Source organism: Gopherus evgoodei, chromosome 4 (genome assembly GCF_007399415.2).
Source record: "Gopherus evgoodei ecotype Sinaloan lineage chromosome 4, rGopEvg1_v1.p, whole genome shotgun sequence".
NCBI lineage: Eukaryota > Metazoa > Chordata > Testudines > Testudinidae > Gopherus > Gopherus evgoodei.
The window spans coordinates 75,949,457-75,962,923 of record NC_044325.1 but is presented as its reverse complement, the minus strand read 5'-3'; the positions used below and the strand labels follow the sequence as shown (position 1 = coordinate 75,962,923).

Here is a 13,467-nt window from a genome sequence, read left to right as displayed (position 1 = left end):
AGAAAAGGAATCCTCGTTTATGGCATCCATTCCTTCAACTCATCAGTGAATTTTACTTGTCTTTCCTGTTTCAGAACTTTTTTTTTTTTTAGGATTTACAATACTAAACACACTGTTTTGTCACAGAGCTTATGAACACAAGAAGTTACAGTCAGAGCACAGCAGAGTCATTAGCAACTGGCCATCCAGTAAACAGTTTCTTCAGATCAGGCAGCAAATTGGCAACATGGCAGAAACACTAAGAGTGGCAGCTGCACAGGACAAATTAGCTCTTCCTAGAAAGGTCATGTTAACTATCACAAACATTAGGAAGGAGAAAGGACTTACTTTCCTGCTACATGAGCATTTTCAACATAGGCAAGTGCTGCTTCTAATCCTTTCAACTGAGCCACCGCATTGGAGTCTGTCACAAATTTTTTTATTAGTCCCAGATACTTGGACCACTCAGGGCTTTTCTCGTCTTCTATTTTCTGAAAAAGCTTCAGAGCTTCTTCATAGCCATTCATTCTGGCTTTCCACAACTAGGAAAAGAAGTCATGAGTTAGGCACTGCATTTAGTTAAAAAACCTGCTGTTCAACTTTCATTATAATTTGTGTAGATTTGTCCTTCTCAGTACATAGCTTGAATAGTTCTCTCTGATCAAAGGAAGCACAGGCTAAGAATAGCAAGCACACAGAAGATCAGTTGTGAATGAAATTTGTGTAGATACACCAACCGCAGCTAGTCTGCCTATTCTCCACCGAAGAAACATCAGGTTCATGTAAGAATTAGTTTTACCCACACTAGTATTATTGCTTGTTAGTCCACTGAAGATTTGAAAAAAAAAAAGTGTTTAATCCTACAAGCCGTCTATGTGCAGAATTCTTATCTTCCTCAATAGGAATTCTGTACCGCTTCAGGTCCTAAGTGTATGTACTAGCTTTGTAGAATTGGTTTAATTTTGATCATGGCAAGAGTTATGATTAATACATTTATTCAGTTACAGACACTGTTTATTCTGCCCTAGCCTGTGTGTCCAGAAGAGTACATTTTAGGTCATGTTTAACTTCAAAACAAAACAACCACAAAACTAACACACAAACACAAAAACCATCACTGCTACCTTAAATGAATACAGCCAAGATTACTTAGAACATACAAGCTAAACAAAAACATTTTAGAACAGTATTTAAAACTTCTCCATCTGTATGAACTGGGCAGCTACATAATCCCAAAGTACTCTTTCCAAGGATGATCAACATAAAATGCATGCAACTTGATGACACGTCAAGGCAGAATGTCTGAGATGCAGTCTGAAACTTCCAAGTGCGGGGGAAAAAAAACAGGATAATTTTTTTTGGTTGAGTATAAATCAGACAATACAACATCTAAAGCAGCATTTCTCAAACTGGGGTCCACTGAGGGTACCTCCAGGGGTCCAAGGAGCCTGCTGATTAGCTCCTCCTCCTCAACTCCCTTGCGCTAAAAAAAGTCTGTCAGTGCAGTGGGGCTAAGATGTTGGGGAGGGGGGGGAGAATGTCCCTCCGTGCACTGCCTCCATCCGAAGTTCAAAGGCCACAGCTCCCAATGGCTGGGAACTGCAGTCAATGGGAGCGGTGCTTGCGGGCAAGGGCAGTGCACAGAGACACCCCACACCCCCACACCTATGAGCTGCTGCCAGAGAGGTGTTCCGGTTGCTTTTGGGAGCCACCAGAATTAAGCACCACCCAGCAGGAGCCTGCACCCCTACCCCTTGCTCCAGCCCAGGGCCCACACCCAAACGCCCTCTCATACCCAGAGCCCACACCCCCTCTCACACCAAAACTCCCTCCCAGAACCTGCAACCCAACCCCCCTCCTGCACCCCAACCACCTGCCCCAGCCTGTGAAAGTGAGTGAGGATGGGGGAAAAGAGTGCCACAGAGGGAGGGGCAGGGCAAGGGCTGAGCAGGGGAGGCTTGGGGTCCCCCAACATTTTTCAATAAAAATGGAGGACCTAGGGTTGCTAAACTTTGAGACTCCTAATCTATAGAGCAGCATAAGTCTTGTGGCTGTGGGAATCTCCAAGATTCTTATACTGATATATGTCAGGCTAAGCATAGATGCCTCCCACTTTAATTCTTGAGAAACCAACTTCTAAAGTGTAGTACATAAAAACAAAGTTATATCTGCAGGGACCGATCCTGAATTAAAGATGAGGTGATTCCAACAGTTTTTTCCCCCAACTTCAATTTGTGATTCTATGCCCATTTTAGCTGGAGTGAGAGTTTGGAAAGTATTTTATATTCCAATGCAGCTTTTCTTGAAGGTAGAAAAGGCTTTCACAGTTAAGAAAGCATGGAAGACCCATCTTAGGAAAATTCTTAATTTTTATCTAAAAATAGTTGATCACCCTTAGTATTTGCTCGTAAGTGTTTAGTTACCTTTCTTCCAGTTTGTTCAGTAAGATGGAGTGCAAGGATGCATAAGCTCCTTAAATTTACAGGTTGAGTACAATTCACTTTGGCCTTAAGGACCTCCCAGCTCAGTTATACTTGCCAGTCAGCTGGAACCAGATTCAATTCCTCCACATAAGACTTGTCAGGAGATTGAAGTGGGAATAAAATCCACAGAATGTACATATACCTAATCTCAAACTCCTAGTACATACTGAATACACTGCTAGCTTGATATAAAACCACCTGACATAACACAAGTTTGGATACAATGCAGTAAAGCAGTGCTCGGGGGGGGGGTGGGTGGGGAGGAAGGAAGAGAAGAGATGGGGCTGCACAATCCAGTGGATCAAAGCAAGTTCAATATAACACGATTTCACCTATAACGCAGTAAGATATTTTGGCTCCCAAGGACAGTGTTATATCGAGGTAGAGGTGTACTTAGTTTACCAAATACATTAGCCTAACTGAATTTAAATTCTGAAAGTTTTATTTTTCCTGCGTATCAAGACATCCTGGCTGTGTTGGCAACCTCAAGATTTCTCTTCCATCATTACAGTATAACCTCAGAGTTACAAACACCTCAGGAATGGAGGTTGTTCATAACTGACCAAAATATTATGGTTGTTCTTTCAAAAGTTTACAACTGAACATTGACTAAATACTGTTTTGAAAATTTCCTATGTAAAGAAACATGCTGCTTTCCCTTTTTTTAGTAGTTTACGTTTAACATAGTACTGTACTTTATTTGCCCCCCCTCCCAATCTCTGCTGCTCCCTGATTGTGTACTTCCAGTTCCAGATGAGGTATGTGGTTGACTGGTCAATTAGTAAAGCTGGTGTTCATAACTCTGAGGTTCTACTGTACTTGAAGGTAGACATGAAAAATGGATATATCATCATCACAGGTTATCAATTCTTCCTATCACTCCTCAGGGGTCCTAGCAGCAGTTCAACTGCAGAGGAGCTGACATGGACACCCATCTCATGTGTGGAACATGAACATGTTGGACACTACACTTCGATTGATCTATTAAGAGGAGGCTATCAACTAAGTTCTGCTCTAGAAATCCTACTCAGCTTTCAGTTCCCTCTTTTGTTAACAGAACTAAGGCAGTTTCAAATAAGGTTGCATGCTTCAACATGGGATTGTCCAGACTCTACCCACTTTGGTGTAAATAGTATGTACAGCAGCCACATTGAACCACCCACACCAAGTACATGGAGCAAGCCAGCTCCCACGGACAAGTTCTCCTACCTTGTGTTCACATTTCTGGTCAATGGACAGTTTAATCCACTCACTATCGTCTCCCATTGTGCCTCAGGTTCTCTCTATAGTTACAGTAATTCCTGGGGAGAGAAAAATGTAGTTAACTCCAACAAGCCAGGCAGTTTCAGAAGGTGCTACATCTAGTTTATTATTCCAACAGAAATAAAAGTGAAAATCCAACATTCCATAAAAACATTCTAATCCTTGTAGCTGAGGTTGGGTGGGAATTAAGCAAGCCATTATATTTAGGTACCCACCACTAAGACCATGGTATTCTTCTAGCCTTAGAAGAAAGGCAACTAAACAGTTACAGGTTAAAGAACATTGATGCTGTAATCTGTTATATTCCAGGGGACTGAAGCCTTGGTCTGGGAAAATTTCAAACGGGAAATAAGACACGCAGAAGTCAGACTAAGTATAGCGAGTTCAAGGAAGTTTTTAAAAGAGCCAAAAAGGACTAGGTGCCTATCTACACTAGAAAGCTGACTCATTTCTGTCAAGAATTGTCAGCAACAGGTACTCTGAAAATAGTTGACTTGCTAGTATAAGGACAGCCATTTCTAGGACCTTGACAAAAAAGCATGATTGATTTGAACAGTGCTGAAAGAGGTACAGACCCATTTATGCTAGCAGTCAAATTAGTTTTATCATTTGTTCAGAGGGACACAGAGCTAACAGTTGTCAGCAGCAGGTCAATTTTTTACAAATTCACATTCATTTAAATATTTCTAGAAGTTTCTTAAATCTAACAGGAATGGGTCACAGACAATCGAGATCCAATCCCCATCTTGGATGTATTATGTGACTAGTATGACTGCTCAGCAAATAAACCAAGAATACTGCTACAAGGGAGAAGAAATTAGTAGGAAAAAAAAATTCAGCAGCAGGAAGGGAAGAGTTCCCAGGGCTCTGTATACAAACAGATGAAGTGAATCTGGAAAAAAGGGTCAACTTGAAGCAGTTGCAAAGAATCCAGAATAGCAACTAGGATGTGCAGAACAGGAAGAATAGTAATAGATAATAGTAGGTGGGTCATCTTCTAGAGTTACTTTATAAACTCAGGTACTTTTTTTAATTAAATCAGGAAGATCTACTCAAATACTCTCAGCTTCCAGGGATATTGCTCAAGATTTATACATCCATGGTGAGAACAACCAGCTAATTTGCACAGAGTCTCCACAGTAAAAGAAAGAGTCAACATTAGGCTTATGTGCAGAAAGTACAATCAAAAGTGGCAAACCTACTCTGAAGTGTAACTATGTAATTTGTCTTTCCTCGTTTGCAAACACTGATGTGATTGTTTTCTTCCTTTTCAGCAACAGCAGAGTTACTTAAATGGTATTGAAAATAGGACAAGTTTGGTTTTGCAGAAGCAAAGACAGAAATCAAACTTAAGGAGCCAACAAAAATGGGGACTTGTCCTATTTAGTTAAAAATACATTAGAGTAATAATAAAGAGGCCATCCCCAGATCACTCTAAGATTCTATGCATAGGAGGGTGGGAAGGCCAACAATGGCTGGGTTTACTATTCCTGTTTGCCAATTTAATTTAGATTATGGACCAAATTTAGCCCTCTGTAAGTGGATACAACTCATCAATTTAAATGGGCATTTCACCCATTTATACCAGAGCTTAATTTCAGCCTACTGACCAAATTCTTCCCTTGGTACATAAGGTAGGACAAGCCATTAACTTCAACACAAAAAGGTACTCTGTATCTAGGGCAGAATTCAATCCTTGAAGTTTGTGTTAAAGGAGGTACCATTTAAAAACAAAACAAAAAAAACAACACACATGCCACAGGAGAAGCACCATTAAAAAAAACCACACACTTCCACACTTCACAGAAGTACAGTAACTCCCCACTTAAAGTTGTCCTGGTTAAGTTGTTTTGTTGTTACATTGATGATCAATTAAGGAACATGCTTGTTTAAAGTTATGCAATGCTCCCTTCTAACCACTGCTTGCAGGAAAAGCAACTCATTGCAGCTAGCTGGTGGGGGCTTGTAATCAGGGTGGACTGGTAGCCCCCCTATCAGCTCCGCACTCCCCTCAGTTCCCTGTGCCGCAGCCACTCAGCAGGCTATCAATTGCCAGCAGTTCAGCTGTCCCTCCCTACAATGTCATGTACTGCTCCTGTCCTCTGCCTTGGAGCTGCTCCCAGAGACTCCTGCTTGCTGTGCAGGGGAGAGGAAAGGAGCTGCTAATGTCAGGTGTCCCCCTCCCCCCTGCTCCTGCACTCAGCTTACCCCTTCTCCATATAGAGCAGGGAGAGGACACAGAGGGAGAGAGACAGAGAGCTTGGGGCAGCACCCACTGTATCAACTTCCTGATCCACTTAAAAAGACAATACATTTAAGAGTGGGTCAGCTTACTTAAAGGGGCAGTGTGCATCTCTCTCTCCCCTACACACAAGGGTGTGTGTCTGCCTCTGTCTGCTATGCTCTCTCTCCCCTCCCTCATGTTTGTGCTGCTTTGTGTGAGAGGCTACATTAACAACAGTGTTAACCCTTGAGGGCTCAGCCAAGTGCTAGTTCATGATTTAGCAGCAAGGCATTCCCTGGGAAAGCTCTCTACCTCTTCCACCCTCTAACTTCTCCATCTCAACCAAGGTTCACAATCATCATAGCTGTGAACAGTATTAAATTGTTTAAAACGTATACTGTGTGTATATCTATACAATATATAGTTGGGTGACAAAAATTTCCCTGGAACCTAACCTCTCTTATTTACATTAACTCTTATAGGGAAATGGGATTCACCTAACATAGTTTCACTTAAAGTCTCATTTTCCAGGAACATAACTACAACTTTAAGTGAGGAGTTACTGTAGTACAATAAAGTCAGTTTCATTAATGCACCTTATGGTGTCAGAGCCCCTCTGTTTCAAGCCAGATCACCAGTATTCTGTAACTGAATTTGCATCTACATATCTGACCTCTTCTCTTCCTACATCTTATACTGATTCCCCTCTTCCACGAAATCTCTCTGAACTACCTGTTATTTTTCACCTAGTCCTACAAGTAGATTAAAGATAACACTGTGCCCTGAGACTGCCAGCCTGCTGGCTCCCTCTACCCTCCTCCCCCCAATCACTTGCTCCTCTCAGCCCCCGACGAGACCCCAGTGCACCTCCAGCTCCAGGCAGTCTTTGCTTCCCACCACCTATGGGGCCCCACCTGTCTCCCTAGAGCTAAGCCACTTGGGACTGGTGCAGAAGCCTGGCCAGTCTCGGCAGTTAGGCGGGGGGGAAAAACAGTGTGGGGGGCTTGGCTGGGCCTCTCCAGGCAAGAGGTGCCAAGCCCACAAACGATTAATCCGGCCCAGCCAAAGATCCACCTTTCCCATAATGCTTGTGGGCACTAAAGTAAGGGTTTGAAAAATACATTTACCAGTAACAAGTGGGAAGCTTCCCAAGTGTGTGAGGGATTGTTTCTAGTCCTTATAATTGTGACGGTAACCATCCAGAAAGGAACCAAATGTAAACAGACGTAGCATTGTCTTCCCCAATCTGCAGACAGCTCCAGCATCTGCTACTCAGCTTTGCCAAGCAGCAGGAGTGTGAAGTTAAGACATTGGATAGATTTATGGCGCCTACTCAGAATCCTGGGAGCAGCAGTGAAACTGTCACTTGTTTATTTCATGTTCTTGAGGAAGTCTACAAGGAGCAGCAGACACAAGGTCTCAAGTTATTCACAAGAAGAAAGCCTAGAAGAGACAGGGACAGATATTAAAATGAAGGTACCAGAAAGCATTGCAACAAAAAAAGTTCAACACTTGCCTTGTTCAAGGCAAACCCTCAGCTGTGTCCAAGAGGAGAGATCAGCAACATGAACTCACTACTCCATGAATAAAAGGAAGTGTTTTGCTTCTCTCCAAAGTCTTCCAGTGTTAAGCACTAAGTAAAGGTTTGGTATAGGACAGAAGCGACCACACTAGCCCCACCAGAGTTGCATCTAACATTATGATCAACACAGCAACAGTAAAAGTTAAGTAGCTTTCTAGTGAAGTGTTAATGTAACACTGAGCAAAGTGGACCTCTCTCTTCATCCAGCTATTTTATCTTTGAGCCTGTTAATTCAGTGCTGAAGTTTCTGAAGTTTAACTCCATAGCTTTTTGTATTTTAGGGATCATCTCATGACCAAAAGTAAGGCCAGCCCTAAAATAGGGGTCCTCAAGCCTTTTCATAATGTGGCAGAAAGTCAGGCCCCCAGAAACCTTCCTACCCATTCTTCAACAGCTTCCTTCTCACTCACAATCACATAACATCTATGACAACTAAAGTTATAGGAAAGTAGTACATTTTACCCTGCCTTCCAGATGCCAAATCACATATAGAAGTAATGAAAACCAACCAGCATCCTATAAGCAACCAGCTCTCTGAGAATCAGCAAAAAAAATAAAAAAACACTCAATTGTCAACAGCTGGAGAATTGCAGTCTTAAAGATTACTTCTCTTTAGGCTTAAGTATTGCCCCACATATTCCTTATTCTTAACATCTTACATATATTTTATATTTTTCTTCTGTCAAAATAGCTTAAAAATGAAAGTGAAAAACCCTTGAGATCCTTTAATAGGTTCTGCATGCCTCTCCAATTTTTTAAGTCTTGTATGATACTCCAAAGACCTCATTTGCAACCAAGGTTCTGCTTTTATTATCTGAAGGCTTCTTACAGGAGGCATATGAATGCCAGTGTGAATACTTTCTAACATCTAAATAGCAATTAGCCTCCATAGATAACAATGCATGCTATACTAAGACTGCTTTATTACTAATAGATTTGCAAGACTGAAGTGTTTTAGCTCTGGAACTTTTCCAACTAGTTCACTAGTAAATAGGATGAAAAGTTCAAATAAAGAACCGATTCTAGTTCTTTCAAAGTCAATTGTTACAATTCAGCACTATCCAAAAAATGAAAGCCTGCTAATCAACTGAAGAAAGTTTTGCAAAACTGGTTTGGTTTTGGCTTGATCAATAAGACATTTATAACTGCAAATTCCCAGATTCATCTGCAGAGATGAAAGGCAAACCCTCCCTAGCAACTCTTGGCTGGACAAGCTCCTATAATACAGAGCAGCTGACGTATAAAGGATGCCAAGGAAAGGGCTATGTCTACAGACCCTATAGGTAGTTTATAGGCAAGAGAGGAGAGGAAAGATGTGACAAGAGGAATTTTCTGTAATATTTATGAATCCTATGTGTGCCTCAGTTTCCCTCTTCACTTCACACTGTAAAAAAGTATGTCTCCTGGTCAGACAGCACAGAAGGCATGAGGTAGGGTATCACCTGGTTGCCATGAACAGGGTCATAAAAACTGTCTAAAACTGACCTTGAATCAGAGCAACCAGTAAGACAAAGATGTCCAACGACTGAACAACAAACAGCAGAAAACCCTCGGGAGACAGACAAGGGGGAGAGGGAGAGCAAGAGATGGAGTCTATCACAGCTTGGCTGGCTCATCATGGCACTGGTTTGACCTGGGTGGACTGACTTAACTTCTTCCTCTCTGTGCTAATCTAAGGACTTTCAGCTTGTGTATGCGCCAGGTGACTAATATAGGTTACCTTGTTTTGAAAAGGCTGCCTGTTTCACTGTAAATACTCAATGAGTGTGTCATGCCCTGAAGGGGTACAGTACAAACCTGGTGCAGGACTCTGGCTTGGCTGGATTTACTGCAGAGACAGAGAGAGAGACAGGGATAGCTGTTGCCAAAGGCCTAGTCTCAGAGTCCTGGAGACCATGGGCCTGCCCATGTGGAACTCCATGGGTCCCAGCACACTAAATGGGCCCCTCCCACAAGACTGGTTACAGGCTGGGGCATAGACTAGACCCTATGACTCTAACACAAGGCTAACACCTGGAGGATTCCAAGAGACATAAAGCGTTAAAGTGGGAAATGCTGAGAGAACATTATAAAGCTGTGGACAAACTGCCCAAGGTTTGTTGTGACATAATGAGGAAGAGGTTGTCAAGTGAAAGTTTTTAGTAACACTGAAGAGCAACAGTTGGCTGCCAAATTTAACTAGAAACGTAGGCCATGTCTACAGTAGGAGTGACAGTGCATTATACTGCCAAAGTGCTCCTAGTGTGGATGCAACTATAATGGCAAAACTGAACTTTACTGGTTTGGCTGCATCTACACCATGGACTTTTGCCAGTGCAGCTATGTTGGTCAGGGATTACAACCCTAAGCGACATAACTATGCTAGCAGAAGTCTTCAGTGTAGCCAAAGCCTTAGTTCTGTTACCTAAACCTGGCTCTTAAAGTCTTGAAGATGCAAATAGTGAAGACATTTGGTTTTGAGATGTTTAGAAACATAGAACTTATTTAGCAAAAATAATCCTGTTTCACTTCGCAAATGACTGGTCCATGACAAGTGCAAATACCAACAAGACTAGTTTGTCCTAAGCCAGAATGGACATATTACAGGAACAGACGTCTGCTCCTGCTATCGCAGTATTCATGACTCCCCATCATTTCAGTATCAAAACATTACTGTTCCAGAAGAACAGATACCTACTGTTTCAATACTGTTGTACTCTTACAAGTAAAACAAACTTTTCTAGAAGATTGTTTAAAAAGATTAAATTCTGTGAAATTGGTTAGATCAAGTCAAATTTCCAAGGAGGCTCTCTTCAAAGTATTAAAAAAAATTAAGCCACTAAAGTTTCTCCTGCAGTGGAGGCATTGTTTTGCCCACTATAAAGAAAGCTACAATATTAGTTGAATGAATCAGCTGAGATTAGACCTGCCAATTCAGGTTGTTCCCTTCTTTCTGAAGGGATGACTACACACTGCATTGACAGGACAGGATTATCTGTCCACATGTACTTATTTTATAGCAGTTCCAAGTCATGCTTAATTTCTAGCTCTGAAAATGCCAGGTTTTACTTGAACTAGATTAAAGTTTTAATCACATTTACAATATTTATGAGTTTCATCACCATGGCATCTGAGCCTTAAGTTTCACCTAAGCTAAAATCTGAACACATTAAAATAGCCCGATAGAAAAGTTCTTCAGAAAACCCAACAGATCAGAGCAGCAGACAACCAGCTTTTACTTTACAACTCTCAACAGTGCAACAGAAAAACTGAGTGTGTAAAATATTCCTAATCCAAGAACTATAGTCTGTTCAATCAGACCTAGCTAGAACTCTTTGGGCTTGTGTAGCAGGTTCTACTCTACTACTGAAAAACTCAAGTCCTATTATCAGTCCTGACCTCTTGATGACTTCAAGAGGAGCAATGATAAATCTGGGGAACTTTAACCATGTCACTCAGTAAAAATTTCTCAAGATGATTAAAAGAGAAACACTGGTAGGCTTTAAGTCAGAAGTGGGCAAACTATGACCAGTGGGACCATCCTGCCTGGCTCCCAAGCTCCTGGCCCTGAAGGCTAGCCCCCGGCGCCGCCACTGCTGTCCCCCCTCTCCTGCAGCCAGCTTGCTCTGCCACCAGCACAATGCTCTGGGTGGCAGAGCTGTGAGCTCCTGGGGCAGTGCCTTGTTGACCACCAGTGCTCCAGGCAGAGTGGTAAGGGGGCAGGGAACAGGGGGATTGGCTAGCAAGCAGGGGAGTTCGGGGTTGTGATCAGAGGTGTGGATAGGGGTTGGAGAGAACAGGAGGTTGAATGGGTGTAGGCGTCCTGGGGGGCAGTCAGGAATGAGAAGGGGTTGGATGGGGCGGCAGGGGTCCAGGGGCCATGGAGGGGGGGTGGATGGGGCAGGGGTCCCAGAGGGGCCATCAGGGAACAGGCAGGGGTGGATGGGGCAGGGGTACCAGGGAGGGTCAGATAGGAGCTGGGGGCCAGGCCATGACCCCCTCTCCTAACTGGCCCTCCATACAATTTACAAAACCCAATGCAGCCCTCGGGCCAAAAAGTTTGCCCACCTCTGCTTTAAGTCAATGATTGGATATTCCTCAGCAACGGAAGAGGGGTGGGTACTGTTTTGGGAGGTAGAGAGAATCTCATTAAGCCATCTGCAGGGATGACAACGATCTTGAAGAAATCATGCCCAAAGATTATGGAAACCCATGGCAAAAATCCTCAATGGAAGGAAATAAACAGGAAACACAGATAGGGAGAAATGAACTCCAAATACAATGGCAAAGACAGTTGAATAAGGTTGTTTCTCTCAGCTGAAGAGGCAAGATAGCTATACACTAAGGGCATATCTTCATTAGCAATGCTGAAGCGTTGCTGCAGCAGCACTTTAATGTGGCTGTGTAGTTGCAGCCCCAGCGCTGGGAGAGAGCTTTCCCAGCACTAGGACTGTGACTACACAGCCACGTTAAAGCACTGCCATAGCACTATAAAGAGCTGTCCCAGCACTTAAACACACACACACAAAAAACAGACACCACCTCCACAAGGGCAATAGCTCCCAGTGTTGGTGCACTTTACAGCGCTGAAACTTGCAGTGCTTGGGGGAGAAGGGGTTCACAACCCTGAGCAAGAAAGTTGCAGCGCTGTAACGTGCCAGTGAAGACAAGCCCAAAGATGTCCAGCAATAAGGTGTTCTTAGTAAGTCTCCCCTCTAGTATTCAATAACTTTGTTCTAAATCTGCCTTGCTGAGAACTCAAAAAAAACAAACAAACAAAAAAAAGAGCAAATGCAAATTTAATCACATTACTGCTATGTACTGAGGAATGAAAATTGAAAGAAATTCCAGAAAATGTAACTTTTCCTAAATGCACTCTTTGAATGCAATTTAGATGCACTCTAGAAATATATACAAGTTACTGAGGTGAGCCAAAGCAAACTGACTCTTCATCCTGGCTAAGAAAGCAAGAGTGACCTGTGCTGCAAGAATAAAACCTGAAACAAGGCCAATGTTAGAAGCAAATGGAAAGGGGTGGGGGAGGGAAGGAAGGACAAAATGTAGTCAACTTTGGAACAAGTAGGCTAAATTCTAATGCTAGATATGAGAGCTCCAAATGCTAGTGGGTCACTACTTACAGACTGCCTTGCTTCCCTCTCCCCCACCTGAGTGTTCACAAAGCTAAGGGCCATGAAAGCCTTTAAAAATTTTAGGCTGAGGGGAACTGAATCCTCCTTCACCAGCATGTTAAACATATAGGGGTTCTTGCTAGGGGTGATTCCTATAAGATCACCAGCTGCCTCCCATCCCCCCATATGGAGACACTCTCTAGCCCCAGTCTAGTTCACACACAGCCAACCTCCCTGCAACAGCTAGAATTGTCACCCAGATGGACTTCTTGCTTAACCCCCTCGCCCAGGCTTTCCAGCAAGCTACCCCTCAAACTCTGCCAGATCCTCAGGCCTAAACTTCCCCTAGCCAATAAACAACTCATTTGCCTGCCAGATTCCCCCTGCCTAAACCCACACGAGGCCATAAACGTCCTCTCCCAAACTCTCCAGCGGGGCCCCACCTCCTCCAGATGCGGCAGCTCGGAGACATTTTATAAGCAGTCCCTCTGCAGCTAAAACAGAGCTGTTCCACGGATGGAAAGATTCTGGGCCCGGAGCTACGGCTCGGTGCAGCCCCTAGTGCTCGGCTCCGAGACCAGATAGAGCGGAGCAGGCCTCCCGCCCGACATTGTTTATCCTCGCAGTCTCCTCCGCCCCCTCCCTCCTCCCGGACGCTAGGCCCCGACAGCCTCGCCATCACTCCGGGACAGGCGATTATCCCCCCAGCTTTCCTTGTCCACAGCAGACCAAGCCAGACACTCACCCGCGCGGCCGGGACCCGGCTCAGCTGCAACAGCGGGCGGAGCGCTTCATCCCCGGCCGGGAAGCAGGCGGCACCTCCTCCAA

The 13,467-nt window shown here is 43.6% G+C and overlaps 1 protein-coding gene across 1 annotated transcript in view; it reads right to left on the bottom strand.

Moving 5' to 3' along the window:
- Positions 1-13,467, bottom strand: part of CKAP5 (cytoskeleton associated protein 5) — a 121,098-nt gene extending 107,631 nt beyond the window's left edge. The window contains exons 1-4 of the mRNA XM_030559902.1: positions 13,385-13,467; positions 7,077-7,392; positions 3,672-3,763; positions 328-521 (exon numbers count right to left, since the gene is read on the bottom strand). Coding sequence (XP_030415762.1) covers positions 328-521; positions 3,672-3,728 — 251 coding nt within the window. The 5' untranslated portion in view covers positions 3,729-3,763; positions 7,077-7,392; positions 13,385-13,467. The remainder of the gene's footprint in view (positions 1-327; positions 522-3,671; positions 3,764-7,076; positions 7,393-13,384) is intronic.